This window comes from Emys orbicularis, chromosome 13 (assembly GCF_028017835.1).
Source record: "Emys orbicularis isolate rEmyOrb1 chromosome 13, rEmyOrb1.hap1, whole genome shotgun sequence".
Classification (NCBI taxonomy): Eukaryota; Metazoa; Chordata; order Testudines; family Emydidae; genus Emys; species Emys orbicularis.
Window position 1 is genome coordinate 50,510,646 of NC_088695.1, and position 25,448 is coordinate 50,536,093.

Genomic DNA, 25,448 nt, shown 5'->3' on the forward strand with positions numbered 1-25,448 from the left:
TGTAGCAAAAAAAGCAAACATCATTCTGGGATGTATTAGCAGGAATGTTGTAAGCAAGACACAGAGAAGAGAAGTAATTCTTCCATTTTACTCCGTGCTGATTAGGCCTCAACTGGAGTATTGTGTCCAGTTCTGGGCACCATATTTCAGAAAAGATGTCGACAAATTGGAGAAAGTCCAGAGAAGAGCAGCAAAAATGATTAAAGGTCTAGAAAACATGACCTCTGAGGGCATATAGAAAAAAAATGGGTTTGTTTAATCTGGAGAAGAAAAGACTGAGAGGGGACATAACAGTTTTCAAGTACATAAAAGGTTGTTACACGGAGGAGGAGGGAAAAAAATTATTCTCCTTAACCTCTGAGGATAGGATAAGAAGCAATGGGTTTAAATTGCAGAAAGGGCGGTTTAGGTTGGACATTAGGAAAAACTTCCTAACTATCAGGGTGGTTAAGTACTGGAATAAATTGCCCAGGGAGGTTGTGAAATCTCCATCATTGGAGATTTTTAAGAGCAAGTTAGACAAACACCAGTCAGGGATGGTCTAGATCAGGGGTGGGCAAACTTTTTGGCCCGAGGGCCACATCTGGGTATGGAAATTGTATGGCGGGCCATGAATGCTCACGAAATTGGGGGTTGGGGTGCAGGATGGGGTCAGGGCTCTGGGGTGGGGCCAGAAATGAGGAGTTCAGAGTGCGGGAGGGGGGGTCAAGGCTGGCTCAGGGGGTTGGAGTGCGGGGGGAGGCTCCGGCTGGGGGTGCGGGCTCTGGGGTGGGGCTGGGGATGAGGGATTTGGGGTGAAGGAGGGTGCTCCGGGCTGGGACAGAGGGATTCGGAGGGTGGGAGGGCTGAGTCAGGGGGTTGGAGCACGGGAGGTGGTCAGGTGTGCCCGCTCCAGGCGGTGCTTATCTCAAGCAGCTCCTGGAAGCAGCGGCATGTCCCCCCTCCGGCTCCTATGCGGAGGCATGGCCAGGCAGCTCTGCGCACTGCCCCATCCGCAGGCGACACCCCTGCAGCTCCCATTGGAGCCAGTGGGGGGACATGCAGCTGCTTCCAGGAGCCATGCGGAGCCACGGCACACGCAGAGTGGGGCAAGCTCCCGACCCCGCTCGCTGGCTGGAGCACCGGAGCGGGGAAAGCCCCAGACCCTGTTCCCCAGCAGGAGCTCGAGGGCTGGATTAAAACGTCTGATGGGTTGGATGCAGCCCGTGGGCCACAGTTTGCCCACCCCTGGTCTAGATAATACTTAGTCCTGCCATGAATGCAGGGGACTGGACTAGATCAGTGGCTCTCAACCTTTCCAGACTACTCTACCCCTTTCAGGAGTCTGATTTGTCTCGCATACCCCAAGTTTCACCTTAGTTAAAAACTACTTGCTTCCAAAATCAGACATAAAAATACAAAAGTGTCACAGCGCACTATTACTGAAAAATTGCTTACTTTCTCCTTTGTACCATATAATTATAAAATAAATCAATTGGAATATAAATATTGTACTAAAATTTCATTCTATATAGAGCAGTACAAACAAGTCATTGTCTGTATGAAATTTTAGTATGTACTGACTTTGGTAGTGCTTTTTACGTAACCTGTTGTAAAACTAGGCAAATATCTAGATGAGTTGATGTATCCCCTGGAAGACCTCTGTGTATCCCCGGTCGAGAACCACTGGATTAGTTGGCCTCTTGAAGTCCCTTCCAGTCCTACAGTTCTATGATTCTATAAGGAGCTAGTGCAGGCTGTTCATGTTGCTTCAGTGAGTTGCGTAAAGAAAGGCTTGGAGACATTCACCTTACGCAGACCTGCAAAGGAAGAGGACTTATTTCCAGGACTGCTTGATGGGGGCCATGCCCAGAAAAGCTGTGGTGTCCCAACTGAGGTCACACTATTCTTGCCATACTACATAGTGTTGTCCCGTTAGAGTTGAGGCTTGTTCCAGCCAGAGTGTGAGAGAAGACTTGATTCAACTGTTGTGTCTGAAGTTACCAAAGCCCAAAACAAAAAAGCAGGTGTCCTCAGCTCAGCCAGAATAGTGGGGAGATTAGAGTTTCTTGCAGGGAATATGTCAGGGTATGCACCCAATTGCTCTCCTTGCTACTAATTTAGATCCTCCACCTTTGGTGGAGTCAGGTGGCCTTGCCAATTAGACTACTTGATGTTGCCCCAGGAAACACCTGCTGTCTCGTTAGACCTGAGAATTGGTGACCAGAGTCTCAGGTGTCTGTTCCCCTCTGCAAATCCAGACTTCCTGGCTATCTGGTGCAAGACTGTAAAGCTTCTGTTTGTCAGGTGGGGTGTGGACTTTGTCCACCATGTTTTCAGGGCATTGGGGGTGGGATGGGTAGAAGAGTTAATAACAGAAGGGTTAATTTGGTAACCAGTCAATACCATGTAGTAGAACCAAAGGAATAAGTAAAGGTTCCAAAGATCCCCAATCTAGTTGCAGCTGCAACTTCAGTCATTTGTGTAGCTAGTGACGTTTCCATTTGAAGGTAGCAACTGTGGTCTGTAACCACAGGAGATGTTATTACTCCGTGGTCCAGCAATGGCACCCAGTCTCAGGCTTCTGGCTTGCCAGCTGTTGCCTCTCTTGGGTGAAGACCAAACTTCTCATTCCCGTTTTACCAGGGTTTGTCCTGACTGAGCAGTTTCCTGCCTTCACTGGGTTACTGCCAGCAAAGACAGTCTGCCTAAACAGACCCCCTTGCTTTCTCTTCAGAGACTGATAACAGAGTGACTGCTACGAACATAATTTACCACACAGCTCTTTCTAAACAAGACTACTTTTGTCTTAAGATAAAAAGCGCTACTGAGAAAACATATTAAAAACCATAAAAGAGCCTACACATGCTCAAAGCCTACCAGAGTTGATCCCAACTCTAGCATCGGCTCTGGCAAGAACAGACTTTCAACACACCACCCTAGGGTTTCCTTGTGGTTACAAGTTCATCATTGCTTCAGCTCAGAACAAGCACCGTCATGACTAGTTGATACAGATGAGGGATCTTTGATCTAGAGTTTCCAGGAGGAGGTAATTAGTATACAATGGGGGTCACTTCCCAGGGCATATCTTCAAAAGGTGGCTTTGGAGGGGAGAATTTGCATTCCCCTCACCTCAAGGTATTTCCTAGGAAATCAACTTCACACATCGAACTAAAAAGACCTTTGAACTTCCACATACCTTCCATAGATTGCATTAATCTTGTTTTCCTCCTAATGAAGGTTCCTACAATTTCAGTTGTACATAAACATTTGCATTTCCAATACAATGTACCCCAAAGGTAATAAGCCTACTTCAAGTATCAGAGGGGTAGCCGTGTTAGTCTGGATCTGTAAAAAGCAACAGAGAGCCCTGTGGCACCTTTAAGACCAACAGATGTATTGGAGCATAAGCTTTCGTGGGTGAATGCCCACTTCGTCGGATGCATGCATCCGACGAAGTGGGCATTCACCCACGAAAGCTTATGCTCCAATACATCTGTTGGTCTTAAAGGTGCCACAGGACTCTCTGAAGCCTGCTTCAGTTAAGTTTAACTTAGTTCAGTAAAGTTCATTCAGGATATTGTCAGTCTGTCACAGGTGACTGGTGCACACAGCTGTATTTTCCATGTAAATGAGTGACCCTGGGGGTGTTTGGGAAGATTCCTTGTGAGTCCGCAGCAGTAAATGTAAGGCTCATTGACTCCTTTCAGAGGAACAGGACCTCCCCTCCGTCCCTTAGCCAAAATGGAGGGCCAAGGTGGTACTGTGAATGGAGGAACTGATGGACAGGTAATGCTCAGGTACTATGGTGAGGTGGGCTATACGAGACCTAGGTAGAGTGCGCTCTCCATCAGGACTAGCTGTGTTTGGAAATCCAAGTGGGGTTTATGGCCTAAAAGGAGAAATGGGAGGAGGAGGATTTTTGCTGGAAGCAAGGGCTGATGCACTGATTTACCCACTGTCTGCTTTGCTGGGACCCTGTGCTGCTATCAAGGGGTCTGCTCCCTCTTTCCAGAGAGGGGTATAGTGGTGACAACTGTGATATTTGTTCCAGAGAGAAGTACCTGAGATACAGACTCTGCTGTCATGCGGGGGGGGGGGGGGGGGGGGTTTGAGGAACAGGCTGTGTCCCTTGCCCAACATATGGGCTGAGTTGGTGGGCTTGTGAGAGATATGGACTGTCCCCCTCATCCTACAAACCTTCTCTTCTCCTTCACTTCACAGTTGGCATTTTGAGAGACTTTGTGAGAAGCCACCTTGCAGATGCAGAGCTGCCATTTTACCTGTGTGAGTCCAGTGGTTTCTTGTACCCATTCCTTCCCTTGCAGGCCTTTCCCTGGAGTGATGGTCTGGTACAAAGTCGTCTCCCCTCCATCCCCTGGGGTGATACCCTGATACTTGACCCAGGTAGGACTGTCTCTCCTGTACGTGGCTCAGGAGTGCAAAGGGCTGTAACCTGCTCACCTCAGACTAATTTTTGTAGCCATACTGTACTCTTGTCTGGACTTGAGTTGAAGCATGTGTGGACAGTGAGGGTGTCTCTTTCCCTTGAGTGGAAACAGTCCTCCCCCAAACCAGCTGCTTGTTGTTCTGGTTTACGTGCTCTCCTGATTGTAATTTGTTCTTTAACTTCAGTTATTGCACCTCCCAGAGCCATCTTGAGTAATGAGAATGAAACCCTCTTCCAGGTAAGTACTACTTCTCTCTGTCTGAATTGCTCCCCTTCTCGCCACTGTACCAGGCACTGTACTAATTTTAAAGGGAGGCTGGATAATATTATAACCTCTGTAGATTTGTGCTCGGCGATGGCCAATGGATTCAGGTTTTCAGAGCATAAGCTCCTCACCAAGCAGTCCTCTGTGTGCAGCAAGATGCAGTGTCTGTTTAATGGAAAGTTGTTGTGCCTGGGTTCTTTAGTCAGGTGTGAGACATAATCCTTGCCTTAAAGAGATTCTAGATAATCTTTCTTTGAAGAATTGCATGAGGCAAGTTACTGGGCTAGACTGACTTGTTGTCTGACCCATTGTGGCAGAAGGTGGAATACTGGACGAGACAGACCATTTTTCTTATCTGCCACTATAAGAGGTAGAAGGCCGGACATAGAGGGACTAATGGTCTGACACTAGAGGTAATCTCTCTTGGTTTACTGTTGATTTCAGAGCTAGGGACGGTTGATTTAGGCAGACCTGGGTGTTGTGGAGGATCCGCTTTCCATGTTGTGAATTTTTCAGCAGGCTGGAATTCCTGGAGGCAGGACTGTCCCTAGAGGGGTGCGGGGCCCAGGACATAGGCGGTGAGTTTCTATCTGCTGGGGGGTGCTCCCCCCGGCTCTGCTCAGGCGCCACCCCCACCCCACCCCTTCCCCCAAGACCCCCATCCTGCCTAGTTCCACCCCCTCCCCCAAGCGCGCTGCACCCTTGCTCTCCCTCCCCCCCCAGTGCCTCCAGCTGCCGCGTAACAGCTGATCGGCGGTAGGCGCTGGGAGGGAAGGGGAGGTGCTGATCAGCGGGGCCTGCTGGTAGGCAGGAGGCGCTGGGGGGATGGGGAGGTTGGTGGTGGGGGCTCCTCTTTGCCCCCCCCACCTCCCACCTCACCTTCCTGCCTGCCACCTCATGAAGTGCAGGGCCCCCCAAAGCACAGGGCCCAGGGTGGTTGCCCCTATTCGCTGTACCCTAGGGACGGCTCTGCCTGGAGGCTTTTGCACTTGCCAGGTAACGTGGTCTAACTGAAGTCTCAGTACAGAGCCTCCTTTGGAGTGAAGAACTAACTACTAGAGAGACAGTGAAATAGCTCTACCATTGACTTTGCTAGCAACTTCACTGTGTATAGACGGGGCTTCCCTTCAGGACTAGAGTGTGGTCATTTGTAGAGTGATATGCCAAAGATCATTTGTAAGGTGCGGAGTCAGGCAGAATGTAATAGGAGATTTTGCTTCCGGAGTGTATGTGAGAGAGCGCTTTTCTGGCGACATATTGAATTAGGAAGGGATTAGAGCGCCTCTGAAGTTGTTTATAATGGAGCTTTCCAAATTCCACACCTTCCTAGTCAGGCCATGTGGAGGAGACACAAGTGCAGCTGTTGCTAGGCTATTGAATATGCATGGAGACAAATAGTCTGAGCACCTGCGTTCACACCCACAGCCTGATCCCTTCCTGGGCCTGGAGCCTGCTGAATCCTCTTGACCAAAAGCTACAGTTAGCCCCGAAGACGGTGGTTCTACAACATTTGCTAACGGCTGAGCTCCTCTCCTTGTCACAATGCCTTTGCCCAGGATCCCCAACTAAGGAATGTTTCAAGTATGCTCGCCTTCCTGAGTCTCCTGGTACTGATCACAGCCCTGGCTGGTCAGTGGCTCAGGAATTGCGCTGGACCCAGCTACACTACCTGAGTGTTGCTGCATCTGTATTGACCTTGCTCTCTCCACCTGAGCCTGGCGTTTGCCTGAATGTGCTGGTGTGCCTGGCAGCCCAGCCCCAGGCAGGAATGGGACAATCAGTGTGTGAGACACACACAGTGTTGTCCTGGTGGAAAACAGCCAGCCTAGTGTTTGTCTCTTCAAAGCCACTTCATGCATTTTAATTAATAACAGAAATGCCAATGGAAAGCTCCTCATGCCTTTGAACTGGGAAATTTTCCCACTCATTGTGAAGACAACTCCTCTCAGCTTCCCCCCCGTTTGTGCCACTTGCCCACAGCTGCCACCCAACACGTTGTCTCAAATTTCTACACAGTTGCTGCTGTGGGAAATGGGAGAAAGAGTTTCTGTTTGGAGCTCTGGGAAGTTCCAGGAAAATAAACGAAACTGTGATTCAATTTCTAATGACATGATTGGAGTAAATTCCTGAAAATGGGAAGTAATGGGAGATGATTTGCACTGGTGTGGGTCAGGGGAGAAGGGACACCTTCCCTTCTGCTTTCTGACTTCCCTTTATCCCTGCCCCCAACAAACCCCTTTTGATCCCACCTGCCTCTCTAGGGGCTGGTCTGCATTGGGAACTTACATCAGCATCGCTGCGTGTCTCAGCTACTGCCTCTCTGGAAGGTGGAGTCCTATACCTACAGGAGAACCCCTCCCTTTGGCATAGGTAGTGTACACTGAAGCAGTGCAGCTGTAGCATTTTCAGTGTAGACATATCCTAACTCCCAATCTGTGCCCTCCTCCCTTTTCCTTTTCAACTCCTCTGGTGTATAGGTCACATTCTGCACCTACAACTTCTTCCTCCAGTTCCCATTTTGGCCTTCTCTTGCAGGATGAATGGTCTAGAGAAGGTAGAGCAGGAGCTTCTGTTTTCCTAGACTTATAACACGAGGCCAAAGGGATACACAACAAAACTGAAAGGTGACACATCCAAAACTGATTTTAAACAAAGAAACACTATTTTTAACACTGGGCAATAATCTGTGGAAATTGTTGCCACGCAGTGTTGTTGAGGCTCCGAATTTAGCAAGGTTCAAAGTGGGATTGGATGCTTATATAGATAACAGCAATATCCAGAGTTGTTGTAACTGTTGCTCACAAAATTTGGAAAGGATATAAAATCTCATGCTCCAATCTTTAACTTCACCTCTAGCGCGATATAACACGAATTCGGATAGAACGCGGTAAAGCAGTGCTCTGGGCGGGCGGGTCTGCGCACTCAGGCGGATCAAAGCAAGTTCGATATAACGCAGTTTCACCTATAACGTGGTAAGATTTTTTGGCTCCCGAGGACCGCGTTATATCGGGGTAGAGGTGTATTAGGGATTAATGGAGAACAAATTATTCAACATCTGCCTGCTGCAGTGTTTTATGCACCTTCCTCTGAAGCATCTGGTACTAGCCACTGTTGGAGACAGGATACTAGACTAGATATACCTATGGGGCCGATCCAGTCTGACAATTCCTATGTTCCTCTCTTAGCCCAACAACATTACAGACCCTGTAGATTTTATGGTAATTCACTAATAACATGAACAGTAATACATGGAACGTCATTTATAATAAGGAAAGCAGGAATATAAACGGCTCTGTATGGTATGTGCAACTTGACCGAGTGACCATTGTGGAGAATATAACTCTTGGAATTTCCTGGCATTTTAGTGCTTGATTTTGCAGCTTTTAGGTTTCATTTAACACAATTATTTTTGCATTTGGTTTTAGGGGTGACAGAAAAATACAGATCATTTGGCCTCTCTAGTTCTGGAGCAGCTGCTGATACCAGTGGAATTTGTTAGCTAATGGGCCTGACACCCTGTGTAATAACTTACACCTCTGCAAAGTGGGAGTATAGATTAATAGATTCTAAGGCCAGAAGGGACCATTTTGATCATCTGGTCTGACCTGCTGTAAATCACAGTTCATAGAACTTCCCCGAAACCATTCCTATAGCCGATCTTCTAGAAAAAACATCCAATCTTGATTTAAAAATTGTCTGTGATGGAGAATCACCCATGGCCTTTGGTGTAAATTGTTCCAGTGGTCAATTACTCTCACCGTTAAAAATTTACATCTTATTTCCAGTCTGAATTTGTCTAGCTTTGACTTCCATCCATTGGATCATGTTACACCACCTCTGCTAGACTGAAGAGCTCACTATTATATATTCTTTCCCATGTAGATATGTACAGATTGAATCAAGTCACCCCTTGACCTCCTTTTTGTTACGCTAAATATATTGAGCTCCTTGAGTCTATCGCTATAAGGAATGTTTTCTAATTCTTCATGTGCAGTGGTGTTGTAGCCATGTCAGTCCCAGGATATTAGAGAGACAAGGTTGGTGTGATGATATCTTTTATTAGACCAACTTCTGTTGGTGAGAGAGACAAGCTTTTCAAGTTACATAGAGCTCTTCTTCAGGTCTGGGAAACTTACTCAGGCTACATCTACACTGGGGCCATGTCTACACTAGAGACCTTACAGCGGCACAGCTGTACCAATGCGGCTCCGCCACTGTAAGATTGCTCGTGTAGCTGCTCTATGCCGACAGGAGAGAGCTCTCCCGTCAACATCATAAAACCACACCAACGAGCGGCAGTAGCTAGGATGGTGGGAGAAGCTCTGTGCACACAACCACTTATCCAGGCGAAACTTATGTCGCTCGGGGGTGTTTTTTCATACCCTTGAGTGACACAAGTTTTGCTGACATAAGTGATAGTGTAGGCATGGCCTAGCAACACAGCTGCACTGCTGTAGTGCTTCTGGTAAGATGCCCTAAGCTGACGGGAGAGAGCTCTTCCGTCAGCTTAATTACTTCACTTCCCACAAGAGGCATTAGCTATGTCAGCAGGAGAAGCTCTCTTGCGGACACAGCACTGTCTACACTGGCACTTAGGTCGGTATAACTTATGTTGTTTAGGGGATTATGCTGAGCGACATAGGTGCCGAGTTTCTAACCTGCCGGCAGTGCTCCCCCCACCTCCGCCCAGGCTCCGCCCCTGCCCCCACTCCACCCCTTCCCAAATGCCCCACTCCCACCCTGCTTCTTCCCACCCCGGCTCCGCCCCTGCCCTGCCTCTTCCCTGCCTTTTCCCACCCAGTTCACCCCATCCCCTGAGCGCGCTGCGCCCTCGCTCCTCCCCCCTTCTTCTCAGCACCTCCTGATGCCTCGAAACAGCTGATCTGTGGGAGGTGGGAGGTGCTGGGAGATAGGGGGAGGCGCTGATTGGCGGGGCCTGCCGGTAGGCAGGACACACTGGGGGGAGGGAGAGGCGTTGATGGGGGGGGCTGCCAGTGGGCGCTAAGCACCCACCATTTTTTCCCATGGGTGCTCCAGCTCCAGAGCACCCACGGAGTCCGTGCCTATGCCGAGCGACATAAGTTCTAGTATAGACAGGGTCTCAGAGGTGTCACAGCTAAATACAGTGTGGAACAGATTGGTTAGCACAAGTAGTTCACACATATTTCAAGGGACCATTCCAGGTGAATTGTCCTGTCAACACCCCTCCAGTCATAGGGAGGAAGGGGCAGGGTGAGAGGAGCTCCTGGGGTGGTTAGTGGGTTATAGATAAGGCTGTGAGTCTGTCACAGCAGTCACAGAAATCATGGATACCCTGACTTTCTGGGACTTCTGCAGCTGCAGGGGCTGGTGCAGCAGCCCCAGGGCCATTCACACCGGCTGCTGCTGGAGTGGCCCCAGGCAGCGGCCTGTGCAGCTGGCCCCTGCCCCCTCTCCTGAGCAACAGTGGGGCCCCTCCCCTGAGCAACAGTGGGCCCCCAGGGCCCCCCAGGAGCAGCTAAGATTAGTCATGGGTATTTATAAAGTCATGGACAGGTCACAGGCCTGTGAATTTTTGTTTATTGCCCGTGACCAGTCCATGACTTCTGCTAAAAATACCCATGATTAAATCTTAGCCTTAGTTATAGATTGTTGCAATAAGTCATAAATTCAGTGTGTCTATTCAGTCCATGATTTTTAGTGTCTTAACAAAGTTATGAATTTAAGCTCTAATTCTTCAGTCATCCTTGTGGCTCTTTTCTGAATCCTCTCACATTTATCAACATCGTTCTTGAATTGTGGGCACCAAAACTGTACACAATATTCCAGCAGCGGTCACACCAGTGCCAAATACAGAGGTAAAATAACCTCTCTGCTCCTACTTGAGATTCCCCTGTTGATGCATCCCAGGATCACGTTTGCTCTTTTGGCCACAGCATTGCACTGGAAGCGCATGTTCAGCTGATTGTCCACGACTACCTCCAAATCTTTTTCAGGGTGTAAAATGCTCGCAACCAGAAATCAACACTTACACCAGTGGGGCACTTTGTACACACACTGTACAGGTGCAAATGAGGACTTATCATGGGGGGAATCAAGGCTGGTGAGTATGTGGACCAACAAAGATGGTATGAACTCCTTAGTCTGGCAGGTCTACACAGAAGTTTTTGCTGGTATAGCATTGTCAGTCCGGGGGTGACACTTGTATACCAGCAAAAACCCCAGTGTAGTCAGTTTTACTGGCATAAAAGTGCTTTTGCCAGAATAACTTATTTTGTTCAGGGATCCAGTTATAAGCTATACTAGCAAAAGATTTTTTCCTGTTACATACTATGTTTACAGTAGGAGGGTTTGCCAGTAGAGCTGTAGTGTCTACACCTGAAATGGTTTGACATGACTTACGCTGCTTGGTATGCTCACAGGCTTCAGGACCTGCTACTCTGAAGCCACTTCATTTTACACACTCTGCTTCAGCAGCCGAGGTTAACAACCCCTGGAATTAAGTATCTGCCCAGTTCGCTCCCAGTGCAGTACGTATCCACCTTTATTTTTAGCGGTGATGGCTGGGGTAGAAACATCAGGAAGTGGGACATGGGTATGTAACTGTGCAGTTAAAAGCTTCATGGAATTTTGTGCTATATGCACTTTGTGTGACATTTCCAAAAGCTCATAATTGTTGTTTTAAAACCTATTTTCTCCAAAACTTAGTAAATCCTGCCTGGCTCATCAGAGTCTATTTGTAAAAACAAGCTGGTGCTAAGTGAAGGTCGCTGGAATATTTTTACATTGAGGATTTTATTTTTTTTATTTTTTTTTAATTTAACTTGAAAACAATTGACGGAATTTTGTTCAAACATTTCCGAAATTCTTCTCAGGAAGATTCCATCCCCAAATGTGAATGTTTCAGGGAGTGGGGAGAGGATTGAAAACAAGATAGAATGGAAATGATTTCACAATCTGAACTGCAGGGGTTGAGACTGGTGACACTGCTATGATGAGATGGTGGTGGCAGAAGCTGAGGTATAGGGCTGAGAAGAGGAGTGAGAGTTTTGGGCGGGTTGCTTGGAAGCAGGAGGAAGATTGGTTTGTTTGAAGGGGAGAGAAGTTGGTACAGGCTTGGAGTGGGAGGCTTGAGAGGGAGAAGGCAAAGGGAAATGTAGGCCTGAGATGGGGTGGAGGGATGAAAGCAAATACACTCAGACTGAGGCTCGAGAGCTGCAAGTGGCTCTTTAATGTCTCTCTTGCTGCTCTTTGCAGCATATCCTATTAAAACACTGTGATTTAATTATTAACCAATCAGGATGCTTTTGCTATGCTGCTAACCAATTGTAGTTGATAAGATAATACTTGGTCAGTCATTTTGCTGTGAGAATAATTGTGTGTGTATAGAGACAGTGTAAATGAAACAATGAATTCTCACTCCTGTCTCTCTTTTGGGTGATGTTGATCACTAATTTGGCTCCTGAATCGCTGAGGTCTGAATATCACTGGATTAAAATGAGGTGGAGCGAGAGGGAAGGGGGAGGTGTGGGCAAGGGGGGGAGAGGAGAGGGCAGGAGGCCTGGGGCCCTCCTGTCTTTAAAGTTATGTAAAGTGCTTTGGTGGCAGCAGACTCATGTGTTCTTCTCTCTGCCCCCGACTGTTGGGAATGTGAGCTGGGGGAGGGGCACCTCTGCAGCATACACTAAAACCTAGAAGCCGTTTATTGATAGCTGGCCGGGTGTAAAACAGCCTCCTATGAGAAGTGGGTTTGCAGAGTGGAGGGGTTGAGTTTGATGCCAGTGGCCATGTTGCCTGTGTCCCAGGCCTGGGGTCCTCAGCTCTGTAGCGTCATGGTCTGGTGGAGACAGGAAAGAGTCTGTGTGTTTATAAAAACTTTATTTAGAAGAAGCATCAAACGGGAAGGAGTGATTCCTGTTCATACCCTTCCAATTACCCGGACTGCCTGCCGGAGACCACAGTATTCTAACTTACTAGGCTGGTGCCTTGTCCCAATTTAGGTTGGCTGATTCTGGGTGACACTTTGCTCCCCGCTACCAGCATAAATCGTCTTTCATCTGTAATTTTTGCCTTGAGTCAGCGGAGGCTCCATGCTGTAATGTCTTCTGCTTGGATAGACTTTCCCTGCCGCCGGAGATCTGAGTGCTTGGCAGGGGCTGAAGGGGGCTTTCTTCTCTGGAGAGAAATGGGTGCGGAAGCTGCTCTGGCTTTCATGTCCCTGGCAATTCTGTTATTGTTGGATGCCCTTTTTATGGGCTGCTGTTACTAATCAGGCTGCTTCGCCTAAACCTTGGTGCTCTCAGTAAAATTACACCAGCACAGAACAGGAGGAGAGGCTGTGTATTTGTTATTGGACCTGTCTGGGCACCAGTGCAGGGAGCAGTGTGGGGGAGGAGGATTCGCTCACACCGTTCTGACTTGCTGGCATGCTCCAGCATTGTTTGCCAAGTAGTGAAATCCTGAGTCTGGGAGCAGGTTTGTGCTGCTTGTCTGTTCCCGTAGAGATGGGGCTCAGAGAGGACGCTTCTGCACCCAGCCCCTCACTAGATGGGACTTGGCTCCAGATGGAAGTTTCTGTGGGGCCTTTGCCTCTGCTTAGGCCTCTGCCTTCCTTAGGGAAGAGGCTTCCTGCCCCCAACTCTACCCAGTATATGAGGTTTGGAGGGGAGGCCTCTATGCTGGAATCTGCTCCCACTCCCAGAACTGGATGTCAGGATACAGGGGTGGGAGGACAGGGCTGCTCCCTGGAGTTGGTGGGCTTCTGGGTAGGATGGAGTAAGCGGCAGAGAGCCTCTGGCCTCCAGTACTGGAGAAATGGAGATCTGCACTGAGGGGATCTTGGAACACTTTACCCCAGCAGGGAGGCTGTGTCCTGGCATGAAGCACAGTGTGTGAGCTAATAGAAGAGCCGAGAATGTGGGACTTCTCCTCTCTCCCTCCAGTAACAGAAGCCAGAATGTGGGTAATGTTTGTTAGGAACAGCTGGGAGCCTAAGCCTGACTTGTCGTGGTAGGCCAAAGGAACAGTTTCCTTGGTGGTTCCATGGTGGGGGAGGGTTGCCTTGCTTTAGTGAATACAAATGTCCTTTATATTTGTCCCCCCACAAAAAATGTACAGCCCTTGTTCCCAGTGTTCTGTGTCCAGGCCACTAGTAACAGGCACTTGAGTGCTTTGTACCCAATGTGACTTGCTAGCAAGGGGGCTAGATGTGTACATGTCCTTGTGACATTTCACTTAATGGGATGTTCCTTATGTTATTTTAGAACCCAGCAGAGGTTTAAACCACATCTGAAAAAAACCCAAACAAACATATCCTGCCCTATAGAATCTTCATGCCTGGTAATGCTGTTTTTCTTCATTAACATTTAGGGACATTGGACTGGAAGGACTTTCCTAGATCATGGACTCCAGTCCCCTGCTGTCACAGGCAACCCTATCGTATAATCCTGTTCATAAGTGTAATAAGCTCCATTCTAAAACTAGTTTGGTTGTTCCCCCCCTTATTCCTACTGGGAGACTGTTCCAGAACCTACCTTCTCTGATATTAGAAACAGTCTTCTACTTTCCAGCCTAAATGTATTCATGGACAGTTTATTTCCATTTGTTCTGGTGCCAGCATTGTCCTTTAGTGTCAATAGCTTCTCGCTCTCCCTGGTCAGCTCAGCTCTCCACTCCCCCGATCATCCTAGCAGCCCTTCTCTGCACCTGCTCCAGTCTGAATTCAGCTTTCTGGAACTGAGGGGATCAGAATTGTACATAGTATTGCAGATTTAACTGTCATATTTTCAAGCTCTATTATCTGTTCATTCTGTCTTACAAAAATCTCATCAGAGCAGCAGAGGCCAACATCTCAAAATAAACAGGGATTTTGCTTACAATGTTTGCTAGGCTGCATGTTCATTTCAGGAGTAACATAACCGTTAGCAAAAGCAAAGGTACTTGTTAGGGGGAGAGTGCATTGAGATCTAGTTGTAGGGCTTTAATTTGAGTCTTCCCATCCTTAAGGACTACTTATATATAAATATGAGACCATCCATTCAGCCTGCGATTAAGCTATTGTATAAATGCCAGTCTATCGGCCTTTTGGGTTTTTTTCCCCGTTTTTTATTCTCCTTTCACTCCTGGGGATTAGATTTATGCTTCCCAGTCAGGGTGCCTGAACTCTAGGGAGAGAGGAAATGGGACACAGTGATAGAACCCCAGGAGTAGAGGAGCAGGGACTGGTTTGATGCATGTTGGCTCATGTACAAAGCAGCTTCAGATTTTTGTGTCTTCTCTCTTTCTAAAGCACCTTGTACCATAGTGTCTAAATTCTATAGGTGGATTATAGAAAATGGGATGAGGATGCGGAAGAGCAGCCAGTCCTCCAACGTCCTTTTGGTTCAGTTTCTTCAGCTTCTGTTCTTTGAGAAATGCACTGCTACAGAGGGGAGTCTGAGAGTGTGACCTGAAAATGGTGAGGCTCTTTCCGATCAGCTTTCAGAGGGGTTTCTAGAGCAGTGGTTCCCAAACTGGGGTTTGTGAACCCCTGGGGGTTCATGAAATGTTACAGGGGGTTCTCGGGGAAAAAAATTCCCTAATGGTGGACAGAGCTGTCCCTAAGAACCCCGGGCAGCACGGGGTCAGCAGCCCGGAGCCCCTGGACTTCCAAGAGCTAAGAGGATCAAAGCAAGCGCATCTATCACACTGAGATTTAAACTTCAAGACTCCTTATAAGAAATGGAAAGGAGGTGGCTATTTTTTGCTGTTTTTTAAATTAAATAGGCAGCTAGTATTGTTTTTAAAATTATTATGATGAACACGTTTAAGCTTTATTGTAATGTGCATTGTTTGCCTGGACTGCACAAGACCTGAATGCTTGTGTAGGAGGAACTCTGAGTTGGCTTCTTAAATACCTTCATGCTGTTTCACATCTGATATTCCTTGATGAAACATAGGAGCCTTGTCTTATAACCGACTTATTCAAAGTGATACAAGCTACGAAAGTGAGATCTTGGAAGAGTGTTGCCATTTTCATAATGTAATAAAAATACTGTAATGATAAATAAGAACATAAGAATGGCCCTACTGGGGCAGACCAAGGGTCCATCTAGCCCAGTATCTTGTCTTCCGACAGTGGCCAGTGCCAGGTGCCCCAGAGGGAATGAACAGATCAGGTAATCATCAAATGATCCATCCCCTTTCGCTCATTCCCAGCTTCTGGCAAACAGAGGCCACGGACACTTAATAATAAACAGTGTGTAATAAGCATGTCATAAAAACAAATTTTATATTTCCAAGATCACTGCTTTTATAATTCATACTCAGGTAAACGAGAAAACCCCTGGAAATATTCATTTTTAGGAGGGGGTTCGCGAGACTTGACATTTTACTGAAAGGGGTTCAAAGGTTGTTAAAGTTCGGGAACCACTGTTCTAGAGCCTTCTGTCAGCTGTAAAAAAGGCTTTGCCTCTGGTTTGAACATGTGATATGCTGGATAAATACGTCTGACTGTCTATCTGGTCCCCATTACTGCAGTATCTGAGCATCTCGCACTCGTTAATGTATTATCCTCACAACACCCCTGTGCAGCAGGGCTGTTATCCCCATTGTACAGATGGTGAACTGAAGAAAAGAGAAATTAAGGGACTTGCCCAAGGTCACACGGGAAGTCTGTAGCAGAGCAGAGACTTGAACCCAAATCCTGGACTAGCGCCCTAGTCACTGGACCATCTTCCCTCTACACCGAACTGCCTTGATGGGGTGATTTCTGAGAGAGAGTGGGCCTATTCTATTGAGAGATTTGTAAATCAGAGCCAGAGCCTTGCAATGGATTTGGTATTGAATTGGGAGCCAGCGCAACAGGTGGAATACAGTCTTATTGACACTTCTTTCACCCACCCAAGCTGATAAGGCTGTTGGAGTCACAATCGTTTATTAAACTTGATAGCCACAGTAAAGGGGGAAACCTTTAAAGTGTGCAATCAAAACCAGGAAAACAAATGTCAACTTATTTGCCAAGAAGCCTGGTAGAAGGAATTGTTTCTGAAGTGAATGTCTTGAAGAGTGTGTGTGTGTGTGTGTGTGTGTGTGTGTGTGTGTGTTTACAGTATAGTGAGCGCACAGACTGGCAACAACATGGAGTTTTTGGAACCTATAAAGACTTCAAGGCATTGTTTGATATTTTGTTATTGCTGTTTTTCCTGGCTGCATTATCCCCATGTCCCTTGAATTACTTCATAGCTTTCTCAAGGGCAGAACTGGATCATCTGCAGGCTTCTCTGCAGCAGCACTCAGCCAAGGGGTCCTTACAGCCCCAGCTGCTTGTTTGTGCTATTCTAGATTAGCTGAACTTCTCAAAGATGCTTTTTCCGTTCTCTCCCTCCCTCCTCATCCCAGGGACAGACACTGGCATGACTCAGGTCTTGGGCTTAGCAGAGACTAAAGCACTGATCTGTGAACTAGTGCTGAGAAACAGTGAGCAGAAGGTATGAATCCCAGACTCTGTAAAAGCCGAGGCAGTAAAGGGAGCAGATGGCCAGGGTCCCACCTTCAAAGGAACTGAAGGAACCCCCACACTTCCATATAAATACCTATTTTTTCTAATCAGATCTTAGAATTCTCTGAGTGTCGGGAAAGGCTCCCACTGGCCGTTACCCTGGGGAGGGACTCCAGAGGAGCTGTTTGTTCCTTTTCTGTCCCTTCTGTTCTGGTTCCATTTCTTCATTAGTGTCATTTGCATTTCTGTTCTTTAGCGATGCTGACAATGTCCCCGGGCTGTGTGAAGCCACCTCTGCTGTTGGGCTTGCAGTTCTGACAAGACTTTGAAAATAAGTTCAGAAGAAAATCTACCCCATTCAGGGTCAGCCCATCATAGAGGCATTTCTAATGGCTGGTCTGGTGAGGCAGACACTGGAATTCAGCCTTCTTAGTACAGCCTGGAACCGGGCGCACACCTTCATTGTTTAGGGTCTTAGCCCATTTCTTGTCTGTTCAGGATGTTCTGGGCAGATAGGATTTTGGGTAGTAATCTTACTTCTTACCTACCTCTTGTCCTGTTGGATGCTGCAAATCATACCCATAAATAAGACTAAGATTTTGTCATGGTTATTTTTAGTAAAAGTCACGGACACGTCACTGGCAATAAACAAAAATTAATGGAAGCCATGACCTGTCTGACTTCTGCTGATGCGGCTCCATGGTTTCCCCCACCACCGTTGTGGCTGGGAGCTGTGGGGTTCCTCCTCTGCCCATGACAGCTGGGAGCTGCCGGGTGACCATATTTCCCAAATTGAAAACGGGACACCCCCAGCCGCTCGCCCGAGGTGTCTCCTTCCCCCCCCCCCCGCTCCCTCCGGAGTCTGTCACTGGAACCCTGCCAGGGCCCCGCTGGCTCCGGAGTCCCGCAGCCCCTGGGAATGAAGCAGAGAATGTCACAGAGGTCTCTGGAAGTCACAGATTCCGTGACTTCCATGACATAAATGTAGCCTTACCCATAAAGCTTTGTGCCTGCCTGTCATTTACACTGGTTTTGTGGAGCTGATGACAGCACCCAGAAGGTGGAATGAGGAAATAGGCATTGTGGGCAGCATTAAGGACTTCCTCAGACTAGATGATTTAGCGCAGAAATTCTGCTAAAAAATGTTTCTGTCCAGCTCTATGGTTAATTTTCAGGGACCATGTCCTTCTGATCTCCGCACAGGGGGTCACTGAATGCTCCTTCTACTGGGATCCCCTTTCTTATCAGCCTTGTCAAGATAGCACATTCAAACCTTATCTGATAAAGTTTAATGGGCCTCAAACCTCTTTGCCAGCTGATATTTGTCTCAGTGTATCATCTCAGTGGTTGCAGCCCTCCAGTTGGGAAACTTTATTCTTGGGTATTAAACAAGAAAGAGCTATTTAGGCAGAATGTCCCTTTGGCTGTGGCTCTGTTTATTTCCGTTCTGGAGATGCTCTTTGCTCTCTTGTGAGAGAAGCTTTTGATCCGTTGGCTTCCCCAAGCACTGGTTTCTGTGTTTGGGGGTGGGGTGTGTTGTGCAGTATTTCATGCTGCACAACACAGACTATTTCATGCTGGTCGCTTTGATTCCTGCATCTATATGGTGTCCCTTTGAAGCACTCATTTTCTTATTAATCTTTTAACATCAGACTACCAGCAGACCTGTGGCACTCTAATAATGTCAGATCATATAATGGAAAGAATGCTGCTCATCCTAGCAGCTGCAAGTTCCCCCTCAGACAGGAGTCTCTGACTGATCCTGGAGCTTCTGAATTCATTCAGTAAACCAGTGGTTCTCAAAACTTTTTTTTTCCGCGGACAACTTGAAAATTGCTGAGTGTCTCGGTGGACCACTTAATGATCTTTCCAAATGTTTGTACCGTTAGCTAACTATTGTAAAGCACTTTGGATAGAAGTGTTATATAAAAAACCTAAATAATAATCAACGTGTTTTTGTTCTACAAATAAAAGCACACAACTCATGTTTTAATATCAGTGAGCTGGGCTGGAAAGGAGGGGAAGTCTCTCCCTCTCTCCCCCACTGCGGCAGCCCCCAAGCTGGGGCTAGGAAGGAGGGGGTTCTCTCCCCGGCAGCCATAGCCCTGAATCTGGAGAAAGTTGCCTCTTTCTGTGGCGCCCTAGTCCTGCACGTCCCAAATTTCCTCTACTCCCTCTTCTCACCCCACTGCCCCCCCCACCTCCTGTTCCCCCCAAGGCCACCACCTCACCTTACATGTGCATCTTCTCCAGGGTCCAGGCCCCAAATTAGTGGAGCCACGCCTGTGCGGCTCCACTAATTAGGTGGGCAGCCCTTCATTCTCTCGTGTGCGGCCGCCCAGGTGCACACCATAGAAGGAACTATCCGCGAGCCACCTGAACGGAGCTCGCGGACCACAGTTTGAGAACCTCTGCAGTAAACCTAATAACAATATAGTTATAATGGGCATATTTTTGCAGCATTCATTCATTCATTTCAGGCTTTGTGTGTGATGCGGGGAAGGAGGGTGGGGATGCGCAGTAGAAGTACTGGATAGAGAACACTGCCTGAAATCCTTTCTGTGTTCCAGAGTACAAACTACTAAAATATGCAATAAAAACCAAGTCAAAAATGTGTCCTCATGGGTCATTGCTGCTGGTCTAACTGGGAAAAATCCCTCTAATTTAGGCATTTATACCATAATATGCAATGTCCCATACACCCTGATGTGACTGGTTCCCCCCGGGGTGCCACCTGGAACTGGGATATCACTGAGCCCCTTGACCCACCAGCCTGGGCTCCCTCTCACACTGTACTGCTGTGAGAAGCTGCAAAGCCCTCCAGCCTGCACTTTCACCAGCATAATACAGGTACGGACACACACAGCTGCAGTTACATGCAGGCTCTCTGACAAGCCCCTGCACAGAAAGGCTATAGTTAAGGCAACTCCCAGCTCCCCAGGTGCTCACCCCCTCTGGAGTATAAACCCAGTACTGTCTTGCACTGCACAGGGAACTGTACAGCAGAAGGTCATAACATTCGCCCCCTCCCTCAATGTGGAGAGGAATATGCAACAGCCTTTGCCCGAGTTATGATTCCCACACACTTCACTCCAACTCACTCATTTAGATAAAGCAAAAACAAGTTTATTAACTACAAAAGATAGATTTTAAGTGTTTATAAGTTATAGCAATCAGATCACCTAGCAAATAAAAAATGCAAACTAAGCTTAACATACTAAATAGATTGGATATGAGTAGCAGATTCTGACCCTAAGAGATGATAGAAGCAGGCTGCAGATTCTTAAGGCACAAGCTGCACTTGCTTTATAACTTGGAATCCCCAGGTGTTTCATTCATAGGCTAGAGATCCCTTTAGCCTGGGTCCAGCACTTCTCCCAGTTCAGTCTTTGTTCCTCGCATGTTTCCAGGAGTCTTCATTTGGTATTCTTCACTCCCCAATAGGGTGACCAGATGTCCCGATTTTATAGGGAGAGTCCCAATTTCCGGGGTCTTTTTCTTATATAGGCTCCTATTATCCCCCACCCCCTGTCCCGATTTTTCACACTTGCTGTCTGGTCACCCTACTCCCCACCCAAGATGTCAGTCCCTGCCTTATATAGCTTTTGCATATGGCGGGAACCCTTTGTTTCAAAGCTTGGTTCCCAGACCTGTCTGTGGAAAAATACTGACATCCTAAAATGGAGTCTAGAGTCATGTGGTCTGATCACATGTCCTTGTAGAGTCATAGCAGCCATTACTTGGAGGCTGTCTGTAGCCATCACAGGAAGGATCACTAGCTGGGAGATAAGCTTCTCCTAAGGCCTATTGTTTTTTCCTAATGGCTCATTGCCTTGAATAGGCCCTTCCCCACCCACTATCTAGACCAGGGGTCGGCAACCTTTCAGAAGTGCTGTGCCGAGTCTTCATTTATTCACTCTTAATTTAAGGTTTCGCGTGCCAGTCATACATTTTAACGTTTTTAGAAGGTCTCTTTCTATAAGTCTATAATATATAACTAAACTATTGTTGTATGTAAAGTAAATAAGGTTTTTAAAATGTTTAAGAAGCTTCATTTAAAATTAAATTAAAATGCAGAGCCCCCCGGACCAGTGGCCAGGACGCAGGCAGCATGAATGCCACTGAAAATCATCTCGCGTGCCGCCTTCGGCACACGTGCCATAGGTTGCCTGCCCCTGATCTAGACTGAAAGCATTTTGTCTAGTGGGCGTTACCCAGGTGTAACTACATTTGAAATACAGTTACATAGTCAACATTCATAACTTCAGACACAAAAATGATACAGGCATACAAATAGGATACTCATATTCAGCAAATCATAACTTTTCCAATGACACCTCACATAACTTATCTTGCATAAAATACATTACGTCATAATCATATCACTGTGAAGAATATGGGGTGCAGTGTCACACCCAACTCCCCCTGTTCCAAGGCTTTCTGGATGTTGTGTACCACACTCACCACCATGGTTTGAGTGCCTTCACATTTAAACATGTGAAATAGAACTTCAGATCACTAATCACTCAAAGTCAAAGGCCGCGCCGTCAGTAATGGGTGGATCCTTAGACTGATGGCCCAAAATGTGAAGCTTTCCTAGATGTAAGCTTAGGCATTGGATCACCTCCTCTGCCTGTGGAATATAATTGTTTAGTCTCCTGTGGGCTGTAGTATTTTGGTTGTTGAGTTTATTGTGTGGGTGTCGGGTAGTAGCCTGTGATAGATTAGGTCAAACTAGAAGATCTGGTGGTCTCTTCTGGCTTTAAACTTTATGGGGAAAAATAATGCCAAGGGACTTGATGATGTATCTTTTTTTGAGACACTAGTAAAGCTTAGAGAACGGACTGTTGGGAACAACCTGCCCTAGTGGGGGATGTGAATACTGTGGTGGCAGCTGTGGCACTGATTTCGTGGATGAACTACAAAGACTTCGCTGTATCTAACTTTAGTTGATAATCACTAAAGAATTTGCTAAGTCATCTTGGAATGTAAATTAACACCTGAACTTTGAGAACTGAACAATGGCGAATGTGCAAATTCCCCTTCAACACAATAGGTACGTGGACTGCATGTGGTTATAGCAGCCTCTTAGGACCTTCTTCTCAACCACTTTTGTGAACCATGCAGATTGCAGCACAGCCACTCGCTCTGTGTCAGGATGTTCTTCCTTCCATTTTGGTGTCGAGAAAAGCAGCCTCTCTGAGGATCATTTCTTAAATGACTCAAACTAGCGTGTGCTATACGTGCTGAAGTTAGGTATTTTGAAGCTGCTGTATGCACATTGTGTCTATGGAAGGTGCTCATTTTAATCACGGCTGTTTTTCGTGATTCCTGGGGCATCAGGACTTGGGAAGGGCATGGAAGTTGGATTACTATGCAAACAGTCAGGTGTAAGCCTGATGTATTGTACTTACTAGCCACCCCTTATCTATGTCATCCATGCTTTTCCAACTGCAGAAGTTCTCTAACTCTGCTCCCATCAGCCATTGCCAACTCTCACAAGAGAGAGAATTCTTAATGATCCTGAGAGCTGGTCTTATTTGTCTCTCATACTTCATCATGAAGCTGGGGGTGGTGGTGGAGAGAGGTAGATACACTGGAAGGTAGGGATAGGCAGAGTGACCTAGACAAATTGGAGGAGTTAGCCAAAAGAAATCGGATGAGATTCAAAAAGGACAAATGCAGAGTCCTGCACTTAGGATGTAAGAATCCTATGCACTGCTACAGGCTGAGGACTGATTGGCTAAGCGGCAGTTCTGCAGAAAAGGACCAGGGGATTACAGTGGACGAGAAGCTAGATATGAGTCAACAGTGTGCCCTTGTTGCCAAGAAGGCTAAAGGCATATTGGGCTGTATTAGTAGGAGCATTGCAAGCAGATCGAGGGAAGTGATTATTCCCCTCTATTCAGCACTGGTGAGGCCACACCTGGAGTATTGCGTCCAGTTTTGGGCCACCCACTACAGAAAGGATATGGACAAATTGGAGAAAGTCCAGCAGAGGGCAATGAAAATGACTAAGGGCTGGGGCACATGACTTATGAGGAGAGGCTAAGGGAACTGGGCTTATTTAGTCTGCAGAAGAGAAGAGTGAGGGGGGATTTTGATAGCTGCTTTCAACTACCAGAAGGGGGGTTCCAAAGAGGATGGAGCTCAGCTGTTCTCAGTGGTGGCAGATGACAGAACAAGGACTAATGGTCTCAAGTTGCAGTGGGGGAGGTCTAGGTTGGATATTAGGAAAAGCTATTTCACTAGGAGGGTGGTGAAGCACTGGAATGGGTTACCTAGGGAGGTGGTGGAATCTCCTTCCTTTGAGGTTTTTAAGGCCCGGCTTGACAAAGCCCTGGCTGGGATGATTTAGTTGGGGTTGGTCCTGCTTTGAGCAGGGGGTTAGACTTGATGACCTCCTGAGGTCCCTTCCAACCCTGATATTCTATGATTTTAAGATGTAACCTGCCTAGAGACATTGCCCCAATGGCTTCGCTTGCTGAATTGACCAAAGGACTAAGGTTTTCTTTAGCTTCTGGATTGGACTGTCCAGGATTCTTCTGGAGAGGAAGGCTGGTTCTTTGGTTAAAGCCCTGGGCTGGAATTTGGGAGATCTGGGTTTAATTCCTAGTTCTGCCACACATTCTGTGGTTAGGTAATTTAATCTTTGTGCCTCAGTTCCCCGTCTCTAAAATGGGGATAATAGAACCTGTTGTCTCTCTTTATTTATATTGTAAGATGTCTCTTACTGTATGTATACATAACATGTATCACAGTGGGAGCCTTGATTTTAGTTGGGGCTCCTAGGTGCTGCTGCAGTACAACTAATAACATGTCTGTATCCTGGAAACGTAACTTGTGTAAAAGGATTTTCAGCATTCTCAATCTGTGGGATTAGAGAATCCCTTTCCCAAGTCACATTGGCACTGCACTTCCGGACAGAAGTCACAGCAAAGAAATGGGGCTGCTGGATAGTAATATTTGAATATGGAAAACAGCAAATGGCAGATGACTCACTCATAATATAACTCCTTTCATTCAACTGATTGCAGGTTTCTAAAATTTTGTTTCAAATAGCTTTCAATTCTACTTGCTATGTAGCCTGGCCTGTGACTGTAAGAGCTTTAATCTTTTCTGATCCATTGAGACTCTATTCCTATTAATATAACATAGAACTTAAAGGAGAATGTGATCTCAGCAGGTCTGGAGAATTCTTGTTCTCTTGATGCATTACTCAGGAAAGAGCAGAGCGAAGCACTCATTGAAGGGAGCCAGTCATGGAGACAATGATTCAAGCATTGGAAACAGCTGCTCCATCTTTTCAAATGAAAAAATGAGAGTTGACCCAAGAATGTTCACTGAAAACATTCGGCCCAGTGAGATAAGAGTGAAACTCAAGTATTGACACTTGATTGGTGCAGCACTTAGCAGTGAGAGAGACCTGCTAAGTTCTGTGACTTTGGGACAGTTCGATTTCCCTCACCTTCCTAGACTGAGCAAATACTAAAACCACCACATCTTTATGCTAAAACATTCCATGGCCGATGTCAAAGTACCTTGATTTTTCCTGTGGTTAAATCTGAGGCTGACTTAAAGACTATTACATAACTGAAAGAGCGTGGTCCCTGCCAATGGAATGTGCCCTGCCTGTGGCTGACTGGAAGATTCGTGTGCTAGTGGGATGCCGCCTTCTAACCCATGAATCATACTCAACCTTGAGGGTTCAAATTAAATTGGTCTGATACCTGAGAACCGTGTAGGAAGCAAAGTAAAGGGTTACATCAGTGACCTAATATTGTACCTAGATTGAAGGGAAAGGGATATATTAGGGATAAGAATTGGGAGGGAAATCTGTAATGGCTGAGCCATAGGAAGGAAAAAGATGTGTGGGGTAAAAAAAGCCATGGGGAGGAGGCTACATTTTTTTGCACGTGTGAACTGCTATCGAGTTCCTTTTTCTCTTCCAATAAAAAGGGTTTGGACTGATGTTTTGCCAGTGGTGGGAAGTGGTTGCGGAGGTGGAGCCTGAAATCTAGAGCTGGGGTTATTTATCAGCTTGTGAGTAAATAGGGTATTGGTTCCTACTGGGGCGTGCTCTGACTCTATGTGTTTGTGTGTTTGAGTGTGTCTGTCTGTTTCTCCCTCTCTTTTTGTGCCTCACTCACAGGCCCTGCCATGAATTTTCTCTGACCCCTTGGGGCCATTCCCACATGCTGCTTTGATGTGTGTGCCCAGAGCTTGAATGACAAGGAAGTTTTAGTGGTGGCAACGGGAAACGAAGAGAAAAGGGCAGGGCTTTGAACTAAAAGGGC

At 46.8% G+C, this 25,448-nt stretch overlaps 1 protein-coding gene across 1 annotated transcript in view; it reads left to right on the forward strand.

The window, feature by feature from the left end:
- ASPSCR1 (ASPSCR1 tether for SLC2A4, UBX domain containing) overlaps window positions 1-25,448 on the forward strand; it is an 86,213-nt gene that overhangs the window by 49,928 nt on the left and 10,837 nt on the right. The window contains exons 11-12 of the mRNA XM_065416272.1: window positions 4,204-4,266; window positions 4,615-4,667. Coding sequence (XP_065272344.1) covers window positions 4,204-4,266; window positions 4,615-4,667 — 116 coding nt within the window. The remainder of the gene's footprint in view (window positions 1-4,203; window positions 4,267-4,614; window positions 4,668-25,448) is intronic.